The sequence below is a fragment of the Anomaloglossus baeobatrachus genome, unplaced genomic scaffold, assembly GCF_048569485.1.
Source record: "Anomaloglossus baeobatrachus isolate aAnoBae1 unplaced genomic scaffold, aAnoBae1.hap1 Scaffold_2569, whole genome shotgun sequence".
NCBI classification, from domain to species: domain Eukaryota; kingdom Metazoa; phylum Chordata; class Amphibia; order Anura; family Aromobatidae; genus Anomaloglossus; species Anomaloglossus baeobatrachus.
The window spans coordinates 28,428-53,090 of NW_027442128.1; the positions used below are offsets into that span (position 1 = coordinate 28,428).

A 24,663-nucleotide genomic window follows, 5' to 3' on the forward strand; every position below is an offset into this window, starting at 1 on the left:
GAAATACAGTGGGCGGTCCCCTGATGTATCTGTATGTATATCTACCGTATATATATATATATATATATATATAGGTTCTTTCCTCTGTAGTAGACTGTTGATTTTTCCTTGATGTCCTGATGAAGGAGACAGAGTTCTCTGAAATGCGTCGACCTGAATAAAAGCATAAAGAGATTAAATAATCAACATCTGATTTTCTGGTGATAGCGCGGCATACACCCGATCTCTCCCTCATTACATCTGAATTCACTTTATCAATTATGTGCGTTTAGGAGTTGTGACTGGTACAACCCTAATAGGTGAATGAAATTACCTTGGCTTATCTGTTACCTTACCTGGTAAGACCCTATTCTGCGCTTCTATACACAGTATTTCCTATGTACACTGTGAGGTTGAGGCAGAGACTGAGTGAGTCACGTGATGAGCTGTGAATGAACTCAGGTGAGGTCACTGAAGTCACTGAGGTTCAGTTACCTGCGGTCACAAGTGGTGGACCATGGGAACCTCCATCTGTGGCCACGGCTAACCTGAGTGACGTCATCACTGATTGCTGCTCAGTCTCTGCCTGAACTTCACAGCGGGCGGTCATGTGCCATGATCACATGCTATGACTACATGTAACTTAAGCCGAATAATGTCAACAAGGGGTATATGTAGTGTGTTCACAGTAGACTATCACTATAATAATACTGATAACCCCATATGTATAAGGCCATTATAATTGTACAAAAACCCAATTCACATAGAATAGCCACGAAAAATAGTAAAAATACACATATGCCTAAGGCGAATTTGTTCAAGTGACATAGACTTCGAATCACAGGCATGTGAATTAAAAAGAAGATTTAAAAATCGTGGATATAAACAAATGGCAAGGCTAGAGCTTCAAATCGGCATGAATTATTATACAGCTCCATAAAACAGATGGGAGCTGAAAAGGTCAGACTTGTTATGGATTACCACTCACAGTGGCATGCAATGCACCAATGCATTGGTAAGTATTGGTCCATGCTATTTACCGACCCAATTATTAAACAATATGTTTTACCATCTATGAGCATAACAGCAAGTTGTGGTCGGAATATTGGGGATGTACTAACATCTAGTCATTATATACCCACCTTAAATAAACTTTTTCCTTCTATTCCGGGACCAAAATGGGGTTCTAAACCTTGCGGTAAATGTGTGGCATGTCCCAATATGGAGACGGCCACTGAATTTGCCAATTCTGCTGGCACCAAGATGTATAAGATTACCCACTGCATCACTTGTACAACAAAGGCTGTGACTTATTATGCCACATGCCCTTGTTCCCTTATTTATGTGGGATTGACAACAAGAGAGTTAAAGGTACGGATTTGAGAGCACGTCCGGGATATCAATGCTGCTAAAACTGAAACGGATATTAATACCCTGAAGATGATACCTAGACATTTTTTAGAATTGCACAATGGTGATTCTTCTTTACTCAAGATAAAAGGCAGTGATCATATCATTACAGGCATACGTGATGGGAATGTGATGAGGAGACTGGCCCAACAAGAATGCAAATGGGTATGGACTTTGGACACTGTGTATCCTAAAGGTCTAAACAAAACACTTAGTTTTGGACCATTTCTTCATTCAAACCAATAATAATTGATTTAATTTCCCCATTTCTTTTTCTTGATATATTTATATTTATATTATGTATATATAATACAACAATAGGGTCCTGATTTGTCACCTTGACCACTGGTTTTAATCTGTTTGATTTGTCTTTTAATCTTTCATCATATTTTTATTGTTGTCGGAATTGCCTCATTAATTTTTGTATAATTGTTAATACTATTAATATATATCTTTTAGTATATGAACATGAGGATGCATGTTATCTCGGGGCTAATTTGGGACTTCTGGATGCAGATGAATACAGATGAAATTAAAATGAAGAGATATGAAGATAAAGACAAGAAAGTGACGAGACACATATGGTCTTGTTCATTAGGACTTATTTAATGTTCACTTTTTATATATTTTTTATGCATGGGGGTGGGTGTGGGTAATATGATATATTCAACAATGGTAATGTTTAATATATTATTATATTTCTTTTCACATCATATTCACATCACTATCACATTATCTTTATATACTACACGTTTCCATTTTGCAACATACACTTTTTATCTAGGCTTTTAGGATCATTTTTATTTAGTTTGTAGATACATCAATTTGTATATGCATAGTATTCATTGCATATATATTTTTCATCACTTTTATACACATATTGCATTCATCTTACAGTCATTTTGTTTTTTTATTTTTTACTTATTCTTCACTTATTCTTCTCTCATTTTTTAATTTTTATTTACTTTTCATGTGTGTATAGCTCACATTTTTTAAGGGGATTTTTTGATTTTTATAGTATTATCTATTCATTTATTTTCCTATTATATATGTTTCCTTATGTCCTCCCTTCATATGGATACATATTTGTGGTACATTTGATAACATCATACCCCTAATCCCATTCTACATACTTATGGCTCATGTTATTCTCAGTTGTATACTTTAATCTTCTTTATATATATGTCCGGAATGGAGCGCATGCGCAGATTGGGAGAGCGGACGTCATGCTTGGAGGCGTCTCATACTCGGCACGGATTGGGTCATGTGATCGGCATCGCGTCACGTGTTTATCACGTGGCTCTGTGCCTTCCGTGTCACCTGCTCTCCTTCCAGGTGACGTCTCTGATCAGTGACGTCTTGCTGTCCTGGAGTCTGAAACGCATGCGCCATGTAATTGTTCCGGCGGGAATTTTTTCCCCATTTGATTAGATACGGGTGCTTTAAATAGCACCGACTTTTGCTGTTTCGGCCCCATTCATTCTCCTCTGACGAAGGTACGCCGAAATGCGCGTAGGGTGGGTCTGGGATTGGCGTCGGCACAGCTGATACAGTCATGGCCTCAGGTAAATACCTTGATTGATCTAATGAACCACAAATATTATCTTAGATTTTTGTCATTTGATCTCTGCAATCTTGCACATGTATTATATATGAGATACTATGGAATACTATGTATAATTAAATTGCTGCTACTTTTTAACAATTACTATTTATTAATTAGCTATTTTCACTAGTGCACTTTATTTAATGAATTGGTGTTATTAGTATATATAGTGGGTTTTGGTTTTTTTTTCCCAAGCTGCTAGTTTTACATTGTTTGCACATTGTTGCTATTATAAATGATATTTTGTACTTTATATTTTAGTAAATTGTAGCTGCTAGTTTGATTGTATTGATATCCATTATTTAATTGATATTACTATATTACCAAGTGATGGCCCATATTCTTGTTGCACCTAAAAAATTAATTTGATACATATTTAAAATCTTAATTGACTGTTTTGGTGCTTTATCGCTGTGTCTTGATCCATTTCCTTTGTTGTTATTTTTCCTTGCAGCTTTTATGTCTTTTGTGATGAACTAATAAAATGGTGTATTTTTACTATTTTTCGTGGCTATTCTATGTGAATTGGGATTTTATGACTACATGTAGCAGAGCTTGAATCATTGTGGGACCTTGTGTGGATTATGTCGGAAGTGCATGAGCGTTTTGGGGATTAATAAAGTGGTAAAAGAGGATATCCGCTACACACACATCATGCACACACAGCTCCGCTACATACACATTGTGTACACATGGCTCTGCTACGTACATGTTGTGCACACACAGCTGTTACATACACAGCTCCACTACGTAGACATCGTACACACATAGCGCTGTCCCGTACACATCGTACACATGCGGCTCTGCTCCATATACGTCGTACACACATTTTCAGCGGCTTGTGATCAAGACCGATCAGGTCCAAACGTTTTTCTACTAAAGTCGCTCAACAAATCGTCTCCTCACCTGAACTTATCAATAAAGAATTCAATTTAGCAAAAATTGAAATGAGTATGAAGGAGTCAACAGGGGTCACATACATACGCAACAGGGGTCACATACATACGCAACAGGGGTCACATACATACGCAACAGGGGTCACATACATACGCAACAGTGGTTTACTATAATCGTCCACTGACACCGCACCTCATCCAGTGTGTGCACGCCAATATAGGACTGCACTGAGAAGCTGATCATGTGACCCCTGACTCCTCCCCTCCATGTGACATCATCACAGGTCCTGTAAGCACAGAGCAGCCATATATCTAGTGTGCGGCTCTGCAGGTGGAGGTAGGTGCAGGGTATTATATATCTAGTGTGCGGCTCTGCAGGAGGAGGTAGGTGCAGGGTATTATATATCTAGTGTGCGGCTCTGCAGGAGGAGGTAGGTGCAGGGTATTATATATCTAGTGTGCGGCTCTGCAGGTGGAGGTAGGTGCAGGGTATTATATATCTAGTGTGCGGCTCTGCAGGTGGAGGTAGGTGCAGGGTATTATATATCTAGTGTGCGGCTCTGCAGGTGGAGGTAGGTGCAGGGTATTATATATCTAGTGTGCGGCTCTGCAGGTGGAGGTAGGTGCAGGGTATTATATATCTAGTGTGCGGCTCTGCAGGTGGAGGTAGGTGCAGGTTATTATATATCTAGTGTGCGGCTCTGCAGGAGGAGGTAGGTGCAGGGTATTATATATCTAGTGTGCGGCTCTGCAGGTGGAGGTAGGTGCAGGGTATTATATATCTAGTGTGCGGCTCTGCAGGTGGAGGTAGGTGCAGGGTATTATATATCTAGTGTTCGGCTCTGCAGGTGGAGGTAGGTGCAGGGTATTATATATCTAGTGTGCGGCTCTGCAGGTGGAGGTAGGTGCAGGGTATTATATATCTAGTGTGCGGCTCTGCAGGTGGAGGTAGGTGCAGGGTATTATATATCTAGTGTGCGGCTCTGCAGGTGGAGGTAGGTGCAGGGTATTATATATCTAGTGTGCGGCTCTGCAGGTGGAGGTAGGTGCAGGGTATTATATATCTAGTGTGCGGCTCTGCAGGTGGAGGTAGGTGCAGGGTATTATATATCTAGTGTGCGGCTCTGCAGGTGGAGGTAGGTGCAGGGTATTATATATCTAGTGTGCGGCTCTGCAGGTGGAGGTAGGTGCAGGGTATTATATATCTAGTGTGCGGCTCTGCAGGTGGAGGTAGGTGCAGGGTATTATATATCTAGTGTGCGGCTCTGCAGGTGGAGGCAGGTGCAGGGTATTATATATCTAGTGTGCGGCTCTGCAGGAGGAGGTAGGTGCAGGGTATTATATATCTAGTGTGCGGCTCTGCAGGTGGAGGTAGGTGCAGGGTATTATATATCTAGTGTGCGGCTCTGCAGGTGGAGGTAGGTGCAGGGTATTATATATCTAGTGTGCGGCTCTGCAGGTGGAGGTAGGTGCAGGGTATTATATATCTAGTGTGCGGCTCTGCAGGAGGAGGTAGGTGCAGGTTATTATATATCTAGTGTGCGGCTCTGCAGGTGGAGGTAGGTGCAGGGTATTATATATCTAGTGTGCGGCTCTGCAGGTGGAGGTAGGTGCAGGGTATTATATATCTAGTGTGCGGCTCTGCAGGTGGAGGTAGGTGCAGGGTATTATATATCTAGTGTGCGGCTCTGCAGGAGGAGGTAGGTGCAGGGTATTATATATCTAGTGTGCGGCTCTGCAGGTGGAGGTAGGTGCAGGGTATTATATATCTAGTGTGCGGCTCTGCAGGTGGAGGTAGGTGCAGGGTATTATATATCTAGTGTGCGGCTCTGCAGGTGGAGGTAGGTGCAGGGTATTATATATCTAGTGTGCGGCTCTGCAGGTGGAGGTAGGTGCAGGGTATTATATATCTAGTGTGCGGCTCTGCAGGTGGAGGTAGGTGCAGGGTATTATATATCTAGTGTGCGGCTCTGCAGGTGGAGGTAGGTGCAGGGTATTATATATCTAGTGTGCGGCTCTGCAGGAGGAGGTAGGTGCAGGGTATTATATATCTAGTGTGCGGCTCTGCAGGTGGAGGTAGGTGCAGGGTATTATATATCTAGTGTGCGGCTCTGCAGGAGGAGATAGGTGCAGGGTATTATATATCTAGTGTGCGGCTCTGCAGGTGGAGGTAGGTGCAGGTTATTATATATCTAGTGTGCGGCTCTGCAGGTGGAGGTAGGTGCAGGGTATTATATATCTAGTGTGTGGCTCTGCAGGTGGAGGTAGGTGCAGGGTATTATATATCTAGTGTGCGGCTCTGCAGGTGGAGGTAGGTGCAGGGTATTATATATCTAGTGTGCGGCTCTGCAGGTGGAGGTAGGTGCAGGTTATTATATATCTAGTGTGCGGCTCTGCAGGTGGAGGTAGGTGCAGGGTATTATATATCTAGTGTGCGGCTCTGCAGGTGGAGGTAGGTGCAGGGTATTATATATCTAGTGTGCGGCTCTGCAGGTGGAGGTAGGTGCAGGGTATTATATATCTAGTGTGCGGCTCTGCAGGTGGAGGTAGGTGCAGGGTATTATATATCTAGTGTGTGGCTCTGCAGGTGGAGGTAGGTGCAGGGTATTATATATCTAGTGTGCGGCTCTGCAGGTGGAGGTAGGTGCAGGGTATTATATATCTAGTGTGTGGCTCTGCAGGTGGAGGTAGGTGCAGGGTATTATATATCTAGTGTGCGGCTCTGCAGGTGGAGGTAGGTGCAGGGTATTATATATCTAGTGTGCGGCTCTGCAGGTGGAGGTAGGTGCAGGTTATTATATATCTAGTGTGCGGCTCTGCAGGTGGAGGTAGGTGCAGGGTATTATATATCTAGTGTGCGGCTCTGCAGGTGGAGGTAGGTGCAGGGTATTATATATCTAGTGTGTGGCTCTGCAGGTGGAGGTAGGTGCAGGGTATTATATATCTAGTGTGCGGCTCTGCAGGTGGAGGTAGGTGCAGGGTATTATATATCTAGTGTGCGGCTCTGCAGGTGGAGGTAGGTGCAGGGTATTATATATCTAGTGTGCGGCTCTGCAGGTGGAGGTAGGTGCAGGGTATTATATATCTGTGTGCGGCTCTGCAGGTGGAGGTAGGTGCAGGGTATTATATATCTAGTGTGCGGCTCTGCAGGAGGAGGTAGGTGCAGGGTATTATATATCTAGTGTGCGGCTCTGCAGGTGGAGGTAGGTGCAGGGTATTATATATCTAGTGTGCGGCTCTGCAGGTGGAGGTAGGTGCAGGGTATTATATATCTAGTGTGCGGCTCTGCAGGTGGAGGTCGGTGCAGGGTATTATATATCTAGTGTGCGGCTCTGCAGGTGGAGGTAGGTGCAGGGTATTATATATCTAGTGTGCGGCTCTGCAGGTGGAGGTAGGTGCAGGGTATTATATATCTAGTGTGCGGCTCTGCAGGTGGAGGTAGGTGCAGGGTATTATATATCTAGTGTGTGGCTCTGCAGGTGGAGGTAGGTGCAGGGTATTATATATCTAGTGTGCGGCTCTGCAGGTGGAGGTAGGTGCAGGGTATTATATATCTAGTGTGCGGCTCTGCAGGTGGAGGTGTGTGGAGATTCCCCATTACTGGGGCAGGCGGCATTAACCCCTTCAGCTCTGAGACTTTCTTGGTGTTTTTCTCTCGCTAATTTCTATGAATCGTGAGGTTTTTGTTCCTTTTCCTCTGATAGATACAGACGCCCCAACTATGAGAGGCCGGAAGTGAGGAAACCCGTCTGCCCTCAGTCCTCGGCCCCTTTCTGCCCTCAGTCCCCAGCCCCTTTCTGCCCTCAGTCCCCAGCCCCTTTCTGCCCTCAGTCCTCAGCCCCTTTCTGCCCTCAGTCCTCGGCCCTTTTCTGCCCTCGGTCCTCGTCACCTTTTTGCCCTCGGTCCTCGGCCCCTTTCTGCCCTCGGTCCTCGGCCCCTTTCTGCCCTCGGTCCTCGGCCCCTTTCTGCCCTCGGTCCTCGGCCCCTTTCTGCCCTCGGTCCTCGGCCCCTTTCTGCCCTCGGTCCTCGGCTCCTTTCTGCCCTCGGTCCTCGGCCCCTTTCTGCCCTCGGTCCTCGGCCCCTTTCTGCCCTCGGTCCTCGGCCCTTTTCACAGTATAATGTTCCCCCAGAATGTTCTCATTATATGTTCCCCTTATTATCTCCAGTAATTGTATTATTACAGCGGATTCTCTATGATGTCACATCGTCATCTTCTCCCCATTCAGGTCCCTACAATATCGGATCCTCTCAGTGGAGATCTTCTATAGAAGAGAATTCTCCTGATTGCCCCGTGAAGGATGGATATGGACAGGGACAAGATGGCGGAGAGGATATTACACCTCACCCTAGAGATCCTCTTCCGGCTTACTGGAGAGGTGAGAGATTCTGATGACGTCACATTACATCATTCTTATCTATGGGAATAACAGATGGACAGAACTGGAGAGGTGAGGACTCTGGAAATGTCTGGAGTGAGATTTATTACTGTGTCTCTCCATAACCAGGATTACACAGTAGTGAAGAAGACCTCTAGTGAGTGCTGTCAGGCCCCTGTGTCTGAGGGATGGGGAAGACCCCTGAGCCCAATCACGGGGCCTCCACCTCACCCCCCGATACATGAGGACATCAATGACCAGAAGATCCTAGAACTCACCTACAAGATGATTGAGCTGCTGACTGGAGAGGTGACACTGCTGGGAATGCTGGGACATTATACAGTAACGCTATGGAGGGATTGGGGGTGACGGTATCATTGTATGTGTCAGGTTCCTATAAGGTGTCAGGACGTCACCGTCTATTTCTCCATGGAGGAGTGGGAGTATTTAGAAGGACACAGAGATCTGTACAAGGACGTCATGATGGAGGATCCCCAGCCCCTCACATCACCAGGTAATAGACAGGACTAAATACACACGGCCTATAATTATCTGTATGTAAGGAATGAATTCAGTCCCTGTATGTGTCTCCTCCAGTTCTATCCAGTAAGAGGACAACACCAGAGAGATGTCCCCGTCCTCTTCTCCCACAGGACTGTAAACAAGAAGATCCCGATGTTCCTCAGGATCATCAGGTAGATGGAGAGAAGGGGCCATGAAATCTCCCTATGATGTGTAGACGGCTGTGAAGGTCTTGTGCTCAGTCTTGTTTTATCCTCCAGTATTATATGTGTTACACTTGTGTAATGAGAGCGGTGGAGATGGCAGGATTAGAGCTGATCATAGATGGGACTTCTCCATCTGTCTGTGACTTTTACAATATTTGTTTCAGGGGGAAGATCTGCCCCATATTAATACTACAGAGACATATGTGAGGGGTGATGAGCGGAGTAAAGAGGAGAGTCCTACAGATAACCGCCCAGGTGAGTAGTGACCACTAAATGTAGAGTAGTCACAGATTCTTCTCAGTCACTGGCTGTGGCTGCTTTATCAGGGTTGTAGTCCGGCCATATCAAATGGTCACCATTCTCCTGTTAGACCACCACATGCGCCTCCACACAAAACTGTCCCGATTATTTTGGGCATTCGACGCTCTTCTGTTGGAGTGAGATCTGTATCAGCCAGATCTTACAGGTAGGATCCATCCTATCCCCTGAAATTAGAAGATGTTGACCCTTAGCCCAGATCTCTAATCTGTAAAGCCAAATGACAGCGTACATAGAATGTGCAGACAACTTAGAAATCATGGGAAGAAGAATCTAATCAGTATGGTGGACGCCTATGAGAAAGCGGAGGGTAATGATGCTGGTGACGTCCTAGATTCTTAGTTTGGTGCCGTGTTCACCAGGTGAATAAAGATTGATTGCTCTCAGTGGGAGAAACTAAATAATAATCTTGTAGTTGATGAGACCTCAGTAGTCTGGAAAGCTTGCTTTATAACATCATTTATTTTATCTTTATCTGCCATTAATAAGTATCATAACTACAAGATTCTTATTGTTTCTCCAACTGAGAGCAATGACTGCATCTTCCTAGAATCTCGGCCTCCTATTGATGGATCTTCCTTCTCTCCATTCTGATGAATGTGCTGATAGGGGCGTTTATATCCAAAGTTCAGCACAGGGTAAAGGCCACTTCACACATAACGAGATCGCTAACGACATCGTTGTTACGTCACAGTTTCTGTGACGAAACAACGACTTTACCAGCGATCTCGTTATGTTTGACATGCACCAACGATCCGCCCCCTGCTGTGAGATCGTTGGTCGTTGCTGAATGTCCTGGGCCATTTTTGGCTTGTTGGAGTCCTGTTGGGCCGGATGGATCTGTATGTTTGACACCTACCAACGATCTCATTAACAACCTAGATGAGAACTTAAAGTGTGACACGTAGGCGTGTAGTTGCGTCACCTTTTCTGCGCCCACTCTGCACCGATTAGTTGGGCAGAGAACAGTACTGCGTTCTGATTGGGTATCGCTTCATGCTTCGTTCCTTTTTGAGCCTTGCTTTGAGGATAGAACCTGCGACTACACCCAGATTCATTGGTACTTTGTTCCCGATTGCTTGCTTGCTTTTCGGATTGAAGCTGAAGTCGCAGGTTCTATCCTCAAAGCAAGGCTCAAAAAGGGACAAAGGATGAAGCGATACAAAGTTGCGTTCTAGGCCGGCCGCCTAATCAGAACGCAGTATTGGCCAGCAATCGGAGCGGAGGGGTGTGGAAAAGGCAACGCATATGCACGCCTACGTGGCTTACAGCGTCAAACACTACGCCCCTATTCGAGGTCGGAATCGTTACATAGCTGCTGTGTGACAGGGTCCCAACAACCAACGAGATCGTTATACAGGTCGCTACATCGTTACTAAAGTTGTTGGGAAAATGACTGTGTGACATCTCACCAACGATCTCACCAACGATTTAACAACGATCCGAAAACTGTGACGTAGTAACGATCTCGTTAACTATCTCGTTATGTGTGACTGGACCTTAACTGTAACATATGAGGGATGTTAGGATTATCCCACAGTGGGTACATGGAGGGGGAGTTGGAAGTATCGCCCTCAACATTTCGTCCCCAGCAGTTTGCCCCCAGGTACACTTCGCACCCGAACATTTCACCCCCAGCAGTTTGCCCCCAGGATGTTTCGCCCATTTCGCCCCCACACATTTCGCCAACAGCAGTTCACCCATGGATATTTCGCCCCCAGCTTTTTGCCCCCAGATGTTTCGGCCCCAAATTAGGCAGGGAATTTCGGCCTTGTGTTTTAGCCCTAAGACCTCTTTCGCAGTGGGCACTTACCCAAGTGCTAAGCACTGGAAAATCGCTAAGAAGATTGCCAATTTTGAATATATAAGTCAATGGCTAGAAAAGCGAGGTGTGGTTTCGGCCAGCTCTTTTTTTAATTTTATTACAGGAGCTATTTTTGAGCACTTAGCGTTCATCAATAGCCTGTATCTTAAGGATCATTACCGAGAGCGCTCACAAAAGCGCTCTCAAAAATGACAGTAAAGCAAGAGCTTTGGAGTTCTAAAACAGTGGCAGCATCAGGGTGCTTTCACACTTCCGCTACATATGCACTACAGGCCGCCCGTTCGCTTCTGTAATGCCGCCGTTCCGCTAACCTGCAGCGGAACGAAAAGAAGAAAATGCTCTTCTTTTTGTTCTGACACTGATAGCGGAATGCGGCATTACGAAAGCGAACGGGCGACTGCAGATCGCGGAACCCAGCCGTTCACTTCTATAGGCAATGCAAGCGGAATGCCAGCATTCCGCCAGCATTGCCCCGGGGTCAGCTGGATGTTAGATCCAGAGCGGAGTGACCTCTGCCAGCCCCAAACACAAGTGTGAAACCACTCTAAAATTACAGTGTGCAAGGGGCCTAAATTCAAAACAATTTTGAACTTTTACCTGACTCAGCACTGACCTGCTTTGTTGCAAGTTTTGTTGCAGATATACCAAGTAGCAGGTCAGATGTCCTGCAAGTTACATTAGACTAGCTTTTATTCCATCTGTACATCAGAATATAGCAGTGTCTGAATCTCCACAAAGAGAGAAGTGTACTGCCACAAAAAATCAGTCACTTCCACAGCAATTCACTTTCTACAACTATGAATTCAGTTCTATTATGTTGACCCCTAAATAGGTCCCAACTGTTGCCAGCGATGACTGAATGTGGAGAGGGTCCCAGTCACCCCCTCAGCTTCTTTCAACCTTAATGAGATACAGACAGAGACTGGTATCTGCACATAAAGCAAGAGTGTGCGCTCTGAACTGAATTGAAGTTTATTACACATACAGGTTTTTATCAAGCTAATTTGGGCGTAGCTGTTTCGTGTGCATAAGGGTAAGTTTCGTTTCTCGGCAAAGCGTAGTTCATGGTTTCGATAATTAATTTGTCCTTGGCTCTTGCCCACCCATCTAGAGCGTAGATGGGTCAGTTTGTACTTCTTGGAAATGGCGTGGGTGACTATCTACTCAAGTTTAGTTAACTCTTTCCTCACAATCCCCCCTTTGGCGTTCGTGATGGGACTGGATCCTATTGAGAAGCTGGAATAGCAGGCTGGTCACCAGATGCTGTCCAAGCCGCGGGTTGCCTGGGGTTGTAAAGTCTTCAAATCCACATCCGTCCTCCGGGTAATGAGCCTGCATACCTCCCGACAAGAGTCCCATAGAATCAATTTGGCGTATTATGATGTGAAAGAGTAGAAAAGCGTATATGTTAGTAATTATTCAGCGCCAATATGAAATTTCTATCTTTGCATTTTTTCACGCAGCAGGAAAACAGAGGCATTAACAATTTAAATACTACATAGGCCACTAATAGACAGAGTAGCACTTGGAATACTGATTGCAGTATCCCCATTAACCATCCTCCTATTCCCTTAAACCAGTTTGCGGCGTTGAACATTGAAAATGTATCGCTCCACCATGCATCCGAGCTCCTGATCATGTTTTGATGGCCACTTCCTGGTAAACATGTCCCCCATCCTGATATATATTTCCTACATTCTGGTATATTTGTCCCCATCATGGCCCCATCCTGGTAAATATACCTCATCCTGGTAAATGTCCTCCATCCTGGTAAATGTTCACCCATGCTGGTAAATGTACCCCATCCTGACATATTGCCCGTCCTTGTAAATGTTCCCCCATCCCGGCATGTACCTCATTCCTGGTAAATGTCCTCCATCCTAGTATATGTTCCCAATCCTGGTTAATTTACCCCCATCCAGGTAAATGTCCCCCTTCCTAGCATGTACCCCTTCCTGGTAAATGTTCCCCTTCCTGGTAAATGTACCCTATCCTGGCATGTTTCCTCCATCCTGGCATGCATGTTTCCTCCATCCTGGCATGCATGTTTCCTCCATCCTGGCATGCATGTTTCCTCCATCCTGGCATGCATCTTTCCTCCATCCTGGCATGCATGTTTCCCCCCCATCCTGGCATGCATGTTTCCTCCATCCTGGCATGCATGTTTCCTCCATCCTGGCATGCATGTTTTCCCCATCCTGGCATGCATGTTTTCCCCATCCTGGCATGCATGTTTTCCCCATCCTGGCATGCATGTTTTCCCCATCCTGGCATGCATGTTTCCTCCATCCTGGCATGCATGTTTCCCCCCATCCTGGCATGCATGTTTCCTCCATCCTGGCATGCATGTTTCCTCCATCCTGGCATGCATGTTTCCTCCATCCTGGCATGCATGTTTCCTCCATTCTGGCATGCATGTTTCCTCCATTCTGGCATGCATGTTTCCTCCATTCTGGCATGCATGTTTCCTCCATTCTGGCATGCATGTTTCCTCCATTCTGGCATGCATGTTTTCCCCATCCTGGCATGCATGTTTTCCCCATCCTGGCATGCATGTTTTCCCCATCCTGGCATGCATGTTTCCTCCATCCTGGCATGCATGTTTCCCCCCATCCTGGCATGCATGTTTCCTCCATCCTGGCATGCATGTTTCCTCCATCCTGGCATGCATGTTTCCTCCATCCTGGCATGCATGTTTCCTCCATTCTGGCATGCATGTTTCCTCCATTCTGGCATGCATGTTTCCTCCATTCTGGCATGCATGTTTCCTCCATTCTGGCATGCATGTTTCCTCCATCCTGGCATGCATGTTTCCTCCATCCTGGCATGCATGTTTCCTCCATCCTGGCATGTATGTTTTCCCCATCCTGGCATGCATGTTTCCTCCATCCTGGCATGCATGTTTCCTCCATTCTGGCATGCATGTTTCCTCCATTCTGGCATGCATGTTTCCTCCATCCTGGCATGCATGTTTTCCCCATCCTGGCATGCATGTTTCCCCCCATCCTGGCATGCATGTTTCCCCATCCTGGCATGCATGTTTTCCCCATCCTGGCATGCATGTTTCCCCCATCCTGGCATGCATGTTTTCCCCATCCTGGCATGCATGTGTAAGGGGTGGACGGACCCCTTACAAGGAGGCGCAGTTTTCCCCCCTGAAGATGCCCCACTCTGGGGTAGATAAAGTAGTTACTGTTGATGTTATTAATAAAAATGTTTTTACTGTGTAGTGGGTTTTCCCCCTAGAGCCCGGGTGGGACGGCTGTCCCCATAGAAACAGTGCAGGAGGGAGGAGGAGCCGGCAGCTTAGGGGAGAAGGGAGAGAAGTGTGTGTTGAAGGCAGTTGATTCCGGGACGGGGGAGAAGGAACAGCCAGGGGCAGAGTGTGGAGCTGAGTGGACAGGAAGAACGAAGGGAAGGAGAGAAGAAGTGTCCTCAATGGTGAAGCAGAATTTGTGTGGGTCAAGTCTGTGATAGCCGGAGTGGGAGCCTAGGTGAAGTAGAGTAGCCGGGCACATCCCCACTAGAGGAGACGACAAGGAAAGATTTCCCCGGACAGGAATTGTGACCGTGCGCTACAAGATCCGTGCATTGAGCTGTCTGTGAAACTCTGTGCAATAAACATGTCGTTTGGTTTATCTGATCCCTGCCTGAAGAGTCTTCCTGCGGCTGATAGTATGCTCTTTTCCACCACACTCTGCCCCACAGAACAATCCCCTGTCCCAATAGTGACGGCGGGGCCGGGGGTTAGCCTGACAGAAAAAGGGGCCACGACTACAACCCCCGAGGCACCCCTGGCACCCCGTTACACATGTTTCCTCCATCTTGGCATGTATGTTTCCTCCATCCTGGCATGCATGTTTCCTCCATCTTGGCATGCATGTTTCCTCCATCTTGGCATGCATGTTTCCTCCATCTTGGCATGCATTGTTCCCCATCCTGGCATGCATTGTTCCCCATCCTGGCATGCATTGTTCCCCATCCTGGCATGCATGTCATCCCCCCATGCTGGCATATGCGGGCCCCCACCCCCATCCCATGCTGTCATGTGCGTACCCCCACCCCATGCTGTCATGTGCGTTCCCCCACCCCCACCCCATGCTGTCATGTGCGTTCTCCCACCCCCACCCTATGCTGTCATGTGCGTTCCCCCTCCCCCCCATGCTGGCATGTGCGTTCTCCCACCCCCACCCCATTCTGGCATGTGTGTTTTCCCCCCCCCCACGCCATGCTGGCGCTGGCACTGGGCCCCCCATCCCCACCTTGGCACAGCCGCACACGCGTTATAAAAAAAAAAAAAAAAGCAACACACAACTCACCTTCCTGCATCCGCTCCCCCGCTGTGCGCCGCTGGGTCCTCAGTTCCCACGTGGCCAGAAGACATCATTACGCCGGCGCCGCTCGCTGACGCTCCTCCGTCTCCTAGGCAACACACCTGCAGCCTGGGGGAGGAGGAGTGTCAGAGCGAGGAGAAATGTCTCCTCCGCTCCAACACAGTTTTGATCTGCCGGTGCGACTGCACCAGCAGATCAACCCGGCAGGATCAGGCGACAGCACGCGTGCCAGCAGAATGGGCTCTGCGTGCCCCTGGTGGCACGCGTGCCATAGGTTCGCCATCACTGTCCTAGAGGTACCCTTCTTCCTTTACAGTCTATCTTAGGAGATCATCCTGCATCGGCCCAACATGTCTTTGAATACATTCATCAAAAACACTTTCTTCAGGCTTGTAGATAAAATTGTCTTTTAGCGCCCTCTCTCAGGGTTCGAGGAACTGTGTATTGCCCCTTCAATGCCGTCACACACTATGTCGATCATCTATGCGCTTTTGACTGCGGAGCTATAGGGAACTAGCCCCCCGCCCACCTCCCCCCTCCTATTGTAGGGCCTGGAGAGCCCTACAATATTGTTGGGAGCTGGAGCTCAATAGCACGTTTACACAAAACCAATGTGATGTGTTTCTTTTTGTCTCACAAATCCATAATGGCAACAAAATCTCAAAAGACGAGCTTCATCATTGCCTCCAGGTGGTACCGTGATCCAGTGGCCTTGCAGAGGTGGTTCCCAGGGGTGTCTAGTGTGTGCTTGAAATGTGAATTGGAGGAGGGGACGATGACCCACATCTGGTTGTCGTGTCAGATTCTGAAGGCCTTCTAGAAGGGTGTGCTCAGGGTGGTGAAAGCTGTAACAGATGTCTCAGTACCAGCCTCACCAGTGGCGGTGCTCATCTTCATGTTCCCAATGTCGAAGGTGGCATATAAAAAATCTATATTACGACATATGCTACAAGAAGGCAAAACAAGAATTCCCCCGTCATTGGCGATCCACTGAACCCCCCTCCCCCCACTCGAGGAATGGTTTTCAGAGATCTCCCTGTCCCATCGTATGGAGACATTGGTAGCCCAGTCTCATCAGGAGTAGTGTTCTGTTGCAACCAAATGGTTCCATTGGGAGGCCTTCCTCTCCTCTACAGTGTAACAGACGGTACAAAGATAGCGGAGAAATAAGTGCCCTGATTTCTATGCCCCTATTGGCGGTTCCCTGTATTAATGTCAGTAGATTCCCATGCTCAGAGTTCCTCTATCCCTTCTTCTTTCTTTCTAGGTTTGATCCCTCCCTTCTTTCTTCACTCTTTTTTTCTTCTAATTCTCTTTCCTTGCAAGTTATCTCTAAAAGGTTTATGTCTATTTTCATTCACTCAACTTTGTATATTCATGAAGGCTTCATGCAACATGTAAATGAGTGTTTGCTTTCTTTGAAAATCAATAAAAATGTATAAAAATGCATGAAAATACGCTACGTGGGCACATAGCTTAATACTGCAGGACACTTCATTATAGAGAGCAGCGCGTGAGGACCTGTGGTGGAACACATGGAGGACCCACAGGTCCTTGTGTGTTGCCCAGGGAATGGGGTACTCAGTCCCGGGAGGTGTATCACTGGGGAATGTCACTTTGGTGGCCGTTGGCTGGTCCCGTGCCCTGGGGGCTTTTTAAAAGGGGAATATTTACAGGGAAAATTAGTCATTAGCGTGACGCCACCTGCGGGTTGCAGTTAGGACGATGGAACCGCCGCTGCTGGGTTGGCTATCCCTAGGGCTGGTGGCAATGGCAGCTGTGGTGGTAGGCCCTCCGCAGGTAGGGCTCAGCCCAGGGAGCTATATGGTAGACGCGCCGGAGTAAAGGAGGCCACACCGGGGTTGTAATTCATAGTCTCTACTCACTCTTGGACCCTTGAACAGCTGGTTCAGGTCCCTGTATTTCCAGTGCCAGCTTGATGACTCATTTGCTCTGTTCCCGGCACCCTCACTGTGTTTTGGGTCCCCGTACCTTGAAGCGTTTTGGGGGCCAACTGTCCCTTATTGTGCCAGTCTCCTTGTCCATATGGCGGGCAGTGTGGATCCTGTAGGGCTGGTCTGTGTCCTGAACCCTGATCCTTGCTTTACTGCTGGTGCCCCTGGATCTGTGGGGCAGTGAGGTCCGTAAAGGTCCCCTCACTGTGCAGGTAGTTTCATACGGCCTGGCAAATATCGCCTGACCTAGGGATCTGTGCCCCGTCGGTGCTCTAGTCCCAGCGGTACTCTAGTGTACCCGCCCAGGCAACCACTCTCCTGTGCCCCCGGGTCACTGTTACATGACCCAGCTCAAGGCACCTCACTCTCCTTCACTGTGCACTACTGTTCTGTCTTGTCCACTCCCACCAGGCTGTCTAGTCGCCTGGTCTGGCTCCGCCCTCTAGGTGGCCATTCCCCAGTCTCTGACTAGTCCAGGCCCCCTGGTGTGTCGTGGAAACTAGGATTTTAGTGTGTGTGTGTGTGTGTGTGTGTGTGTGTGTGTAGATGTTACAGGCACTGGTGTTCCAGGTTTAGGGGGTAGGCCCTGCATCCTTGTGAAGATGCAGTATCTAGTAGTGCCCTGAGTGGCTCAGGGGCGCTACACTTGCGCACCATTGCACTGCGTCCCAGGATTCTCTGCTTGCCAGAAGCAATCAGTATCTCTGGATGAGGTGAATGTGCGTGTGTGCGCACGATGTGTGTATGTGAGTGTCTGCCAGAGCAGGGAAGGACCACACGGAGCATACCTGCTGGGAGCACATGCTGAAGATCACAAGAGGACCTGGGAGCCACGCAGACGTTGGGGGGGTGGGGGGGATTTCCCCAATGGAGAATAAGTCGTAAGATGGAAATGAGCCCTAGTGCATTTTTCAGGGCCAAGACAAATATAACAGTCATATTTTTGGGAAAACATGGTATTTTGACTCTACAAGCAGTTTCTGGAAATTAGCATGGAGTAGATGTTGCATAGTGAAAATAGTAAATATGTCATTTTATTGCCCAATACATAGTGCCCGGCTTGTGCTCCAGGAGACACGCGAACTGTAAATATTTATGTGGTTTCTTCCCTGTGGAAATGACAAACATGTGGATACTAACAGTGTTTGGGCCACTGCAAGGCTGAGAAACATCAAAGACATTTGGCTTTGAGAGGACAGATTTTGCTGGATAGGATTATGAGGCCATATCTCTTTTCAATAGTCTTTGAAAACACTCTGTTTTTCCACTGATGGAATAGTAGTTTTTTTGTAAAAATTTGGCCTAGAAAACATTATTTGGTGGATTATTATTTCAATATTTGGGAGGCAAAATTAACAAAAAGGGTTGAACATCATGGTCTACTGGTTCCTGCTCTGACGTCCACTGTTAGATTGTGAATGATTTTTGTTTCAGTAAATTATCATACTTTGCTAAATAACTCACAATTTCTTCAGCTATTTTACAAATTATATACTTACATTTTTTTATATATTATTAAAAACAATTTTTATTCTTGCCAGATGTCTGTACCAGGGGATCAGAAACACAACTGACATCTTCAACTTTTACATCAGATGACCTTAACATCATACAAGATATAACTGAAGTGAATGCCATTATTCCAGATATACCATCTTCCCTTCACAGCAAAGATCTATCATCTGATTGTTTTAAACAAGTCTTACCTTCTGATTCATCACAGACTATTAAGAAAAATGAATGTGGCAAAAGGATCATTATAAATCAAGGTGCTCTTACAGCAAATAAGCCATTTTTAACTATAGAATTTAAAAAAATCCATCAAAAAATTCACACATGGGATATAGGAGTTTCTTCAGAGTCTGTTAGTTACCAGAGAACTCACACAGGGGAGAAGAAATATTCATGTTCAGAATGTGGGAAATGTTATTTACAGAAATCAGTTTTTGTTGGACATCAGAGAACTCACACGGGGGAGAAGCCATTTTCATGTTCAAAATGTGGGAAACATTTTACCTGGAAATCAAATCTTGTTAATCATGAAAAAATTCACACAGGTGAAAAGCCATATTCATGTACAGAATGTGGGAAATGTTTTAGAGATAAGTCACGTCTTGTTGCTCACCAGAAACTTCACACAGGGGAAAAGCCTTTTTGTTGTTCAGAATGTGGAAAATGTTTTGCAGGTAAATCAAATCTTGCCAGACATCACAGAACTCACACAGGGGAGAAGCCATATTCATGTTCAGAATGTGGGAAATGTTTTACAACTAGATCACAAGTTGTTAGACACCAGAGACTTCACACAGGTGAGAAGCCATACTCCTGTTCAGAATGTGGGAAATGTTTTACACAGAAACGTCATCTTGTTATTCACCAAGAAATTCACACAGTGAAGAAGCCATTTTAACCCCTTCACGACTGGCCAATTTTGCATTTTCCGTTTTTTTTTTCGCGATTCTTCTTCCGATAGTCGTAACTTTTTTATTTTTCAGTCAATATGGTCATGTGAGGTCTCTTTTTTGCAGAATAAGTAGTATTTTTAAATAAAACCATAAGTTTTACCATGTAGTGTACTGGAAAACGGGAAAAAAAATTCCAAATGCGGAAAAATTGCAAAAAAAGTGCAATAGCATTATTGTTTTTGAGACATTTTATTCACACTGTTTACTATATGGTAACACTGATGTGTCGGTGTGATGCCTTAGGTAGGTGCGAGTTCGTAGACACCAAACATATATAGCTTTACTTTTATCTAAGGGGTTAAAAAAAAAATCTAAAATTTGTTCGAAAAAAGTGGTGTACGTTTTATGCCATATTCCGTGACCCGTAGCGTTCTCAATTTTTGGGATCTATGGCTCAGTTACTGCTTATTTTGTGCGTCTCAGGCTGACGTTTTTAACGGTACTACTTTTGCACTGTAATTGCATTTAGCGCAAAATTTGTAGCGACCAAACAATTTAATTTTGGCGTTTGGAATTTTTTGCCCGCTACACAGTTTACCGATCAGATTAAGTGATTTTATATTTTGATAGATCGTGCGTTTCTGAACACAGTGATACGAAATGTGTGTATAATTTTTATTTTTTTTTTTTTTTACCCCTTAATTTTCAAAGGGGCGAAAGGGAGGTGATTTGATTGTTTAGGTTTTTTTATTTTTTTAAACTTATTTTATTTTACTAGGTCCCCTAGGGGCTCTATGGATCAGCAATCTGATCACTTCCATATCTGCTGCTCACAGCTACACAGCAGTGAACACCGGATATGCTCATTTCCTGTCTCACCCAGCCCTCGGCCGGGTGAAACAGTGAGTGAGTCACGCGAGCTACAGAAGTCATGAAATCATGTGTTATCATGACAACCACTGGAAGTCACATGATCACGTCACGTGACTTCCGTTATCGGTAGTGAGTTAAATTTTTATCACGATTATAATGACGTCACTTATTGACATCGCCTTTGAAGGGATTAAACTGCATGGGCGGATAACAATTCCGCTCGTGCCTAGCAGGCACACATCTCAGCCGTATAAATCAATGGCGGCAGTAGCGGGAGATTAACAATATGACCACTGGTACGTTAAAGGGTTAATGTTCAGAATCTGGGAAATATTTTGCAAATAAATCAAATCTTCTCACACATTACAGAACTCACACAGGGGAAAACACTTTTCATGTTTAGAATGTGAGAAATATTTTACACACATCTTTGTGAAGATCAAAAAATTCCTACTAGTAGAAGCCATTATCATACCTACAAGTTTAGAAATATTTTACTTGAAAATTGTAATTTGTTGACCAGTAAGAAAAATTCATATGGGGAGAAAACATATATTTGACAAACTGCAGAAGTAAACACAAAAGAGATAGTCAAAGTAAAGGCAAGTAAGTAAACAAGAAAGGAAAAGCGCGTTAGAAGTTACATTAGGATTAAAATATATATACAGTTACTAATAGACTTGTGTACATGTGTGGTCACTATAAAGGACTGGCACATAACTTCTTTCTTCCAAAGACAATACTAAGGACTAGGGGGCACTCACTGCGAGTGGAAGAAAAGCGATTCCGACAGCTAAACAGGAAAGGGTTCTTTACAGTTAGAGCAGTCAGACTGTGGAATGCCCTACCACAAGAGGTAGTAATGGCAGATACTATAACAGCTTTTAAAAAAGGGCTGGATGATTTCCTCAGTACACACAACATTGTTGGTTATAAATGACTTAGTGACCAAATGTAGAACTGGTGGAGGAAGGTTGAACTAGATGGACCTAGGTCTTTTTTCAACCTTAGTAACTATGTAAGTAACTATGTTTTCTAAAAATCAAATAAAAATCCATATTCCATGTGCATTGAACATTTCACATTGTTATATATTTATATATTCAGTATACGGACAAGAGTATTACAACCTTTCCCAAAACTACCCAACATTCCTTCTCTCTCTTCTTCCTAACTCCCAATCTCAGTGATCTGCCATTCATTACAGTTACTTTCAGCGCACAATCTCCATGTCTGAACAATGTCTGTAACGTCTCTATACTACAATAATAAACATGTTCATATTACAAATTACTATTTCCATCTACCATCCATTCCTTCTTTGTGGGAACATCTGATATGATCGAGTTTCTAAAATCACTTTTCGCTAAGTTTAGTAGTTTTCTCATAATCATCGGGAACTGACTCCCTTCTCTATTCCATAATACACAGATTATAGGTTCTAAGGGGACTATTATTTTAAATACTTACTAAATTATCCCAATAACCTGACACCCAAAATTTGCACTTTAAAGAGAATGTCATCAGGATTTTATACCCCAATGTAATGACCTGTATACCAAGTGACGGTTATTTTGAATAACTACTTTCTAGTAGAAATTAATTTTTTTTTTTTTTTTTTAGAGAAATCCATAGTTGAAATTGTCTGCTAATGAATTATAAGTGCAGTGGGCAGGGGCTGCACTTCCAGCTCTATATACCTATAATTGACCTGTAGTATAGTGTTGTGCACCAAAATATAATCCAAAATTGGAATTTAATAAAAAATGTTTTTTCTTCTATAGTCACACCAATCAAGGGCTCATGAGCGGGTAGGGCTGCAATTTAAGTGCTGGCTGCAAAGCAAGTGCATATAATAATAGAATACAATATCATATTTGTGATAACTGTGTAACTGTTTAAATTATCTGGGGTATTATATATCTGCAATATCTCTGTTACTGTGAAAGGTAAACAAAAGGAGGACGTCTTGTGATTTGTGTCAGGTGATTCATTATTTGCATTGCTAGCTGCTTAGAGAATTACAAATGCCGGTCACACCAAGCGAGGGCTGCTGAGCCTTTTAAGGTTGCAATTTAAGTGCTGGCTACAAACTAAAGGCCGCTTTACACGCTGCGACATCGCTCAAGCGAACTCGTTGGGGTCACGGAATTTGTGACGCACATCCAGTCGCTTTAGCGATGCCGTTGCGTGTGACACCTTTGAGCGATTTTGCATCGTTGCAAAAACATGGAAAATCGCTCATCGGTGACATGGGGGTCCATTCTCTAATATCGTTGCTGCAGCAGTAATGAAGTTATTCCTCGTTCCTGCGGCAGTACACATCGGTATGTGTGACACCGCAGGAACGAGGAACTTCTCCTTACCTGCCTCCCGCCCGCAATGCGGAAGGAAGGAGGTGGGCGGGATGTTATGTCCCACTCATCTCTGCCCCTCCGCTTATTGGGCGCCGGATCAGTGACGCAGCTGTGACGTCGCTGTGACGCTGAACGAACCGCCCCCTTAGAAAGGAGGCGGTTCACCGGTCACAGCGACGTCGCAGGGCAGGTAAGTAGTGTGATGGGTCTGGGCGATGTTGTGCGCCACGGGCAGCCATTTGCCCATTTCGCACAACCGATGGGGGCGGGTACCCACGCTAGCGATATCGGTCACGATATCGCAGCATGTAAAGCGGCCTTTAGTATATAACACAGTTGAACACAATATCATAGTTTGACACAAGCATAGTTTGATGTTAATTTTATAGTTTTCCATTGTTTTTATCTGTTCTGTTTATCCCCATTTAGTATGTGCTCGATGGACAATGCTACCACATGTGCGTCTTGTGAGATGTTGCATGCCTTGAACAGCCATTCAAGGGTGCATATGTCTGCGCCTGATGTCAGTGTCTTATATATTTGGAAGCCCAGGTAACTGATCTAAATATGCAGCTCACAACACTCAGGAGCATTGCAAACCTGGAGAGGAGTTTAGAGCTCACTGAACTTTCTCTGGCTGGGGCCAGTATTATGGAGGAGGGTGAAGGTGGGGAAGTTCAAGACCCAGAAGTAGGTAGCTGGGTAACAGAAGAAGAGGAAGGGGAAAAAGTGTCAGGAAGCAGTAGTAAGGGGTACATATGTCTCGTCAAAAAAAATCTGACAGGTGCCCCGCCCCTATCTAAGTGTATTAAACACACCCCCTCCCCTAACATTCCAAGTGCTATCTGATTTCTACATTCCCTGTATGTTATAGGCTTTTGATTAGGAATTTGATACTGCAATCCTGATAGTGTAAATGATTAGGATCACACCATTTTATTCACTGATTATGATACAGAAATCTGATTTAGTGTAATTGATTGGAATCTTGCCATTTTATTCACTGAGGTTTTGATGCAGAAGTCATTCTGATAGTGTAATTGATTTGATTGGGCATATTATGTATATGGCCAATTATACTATTACGCGTCTTATGCTATAAAGCATTTCTTATAACACTAATTCTGATAGTGTAAAGCATTTCTTATAGCACCCATGTAGAAAGTTTGTGTTTATACTGTGTATAAAATGAAAGACAGACACAATATCAAAATGTAAAAAGTTTATTGCTCAGAATTTAATTACATTCAGTTGCACATTACAGCCTTACCAACACGACAAGTTTCTTACAATTACAATAAGTGTATCAAACCTGTTCATTTAGATACAAAGAGGACCTCATATCTGATCACAACCATCTTCACATACTTCACACACACTTACCAATACAATGAGACTCTCGCTCTCAAAGCTGCTCATAGCCAGATGCCATACATATGTTGTCTTTTTGAAATAGAGAAATATCTATAGCTGCTTATAGATAAACCCATTTAATCAACATATATTAACTTTATTAAGACATGATCAATGATCACTTCTGACTACTTGGCATAGGGGCATACAAAGCTGCTTATAAAGACATCCTGAATTGATCGAATGCT

At 44.9% G+C, this 24,663-nt stretch overlaps 1 protein-coding gene across 1 annotated transcript; it reads left to right on the forward strand.

Moving 5' to 3' along the window:
* The first annotated feature begins 1,200 nt into the window (after positions 1-1,200).
* LOC142263282 (uncharacterized) lies at positions 1,201-22,267 on the forward strand. The gene is made up of 6 exons (XM_075332210.1): positions 1,201-1,350; positions 1,849-1,956; positions 8,658-8,781; positions 8,865-8,962; positions 9,160-9,250; positions 18,969-22,267. Exons 1-6 carry the CDS (start codon positions 1,201-1,203, stop codon positions 19,835-19,837), a joined length of 1,440 nt encoding a protein of 479 aa, XP_075188325.1. The 3' UTR covers positions 19,838-22,267.
* The last annotated feature ends 2,396 nt before the right edge of the window (positions 22,268-24,663 follow it).

Coding starts and splice junctions, on each gene's coding strand:
- LOC142263282 (XM_075332210.1), top strand. CDS start 1,201: ATGGAGACGGCCACTGAATTTGCCAATTCTGCTGGCACCAAGATGTAT. Junction 1,351..1,848: donor TGACAACAAGAGAGTTAAAG/GTACGGATTTGA, acceptor TATATCTTTTAG/TATATGAACATGAGGATGCA. Junction 8,963..9,159: donor ATGTTCCTCAGGATCATCAG/GTAGATGGAGAG, acceptor TATTTGTTTCAG/GGGGAAGATCTGCCCCATAT.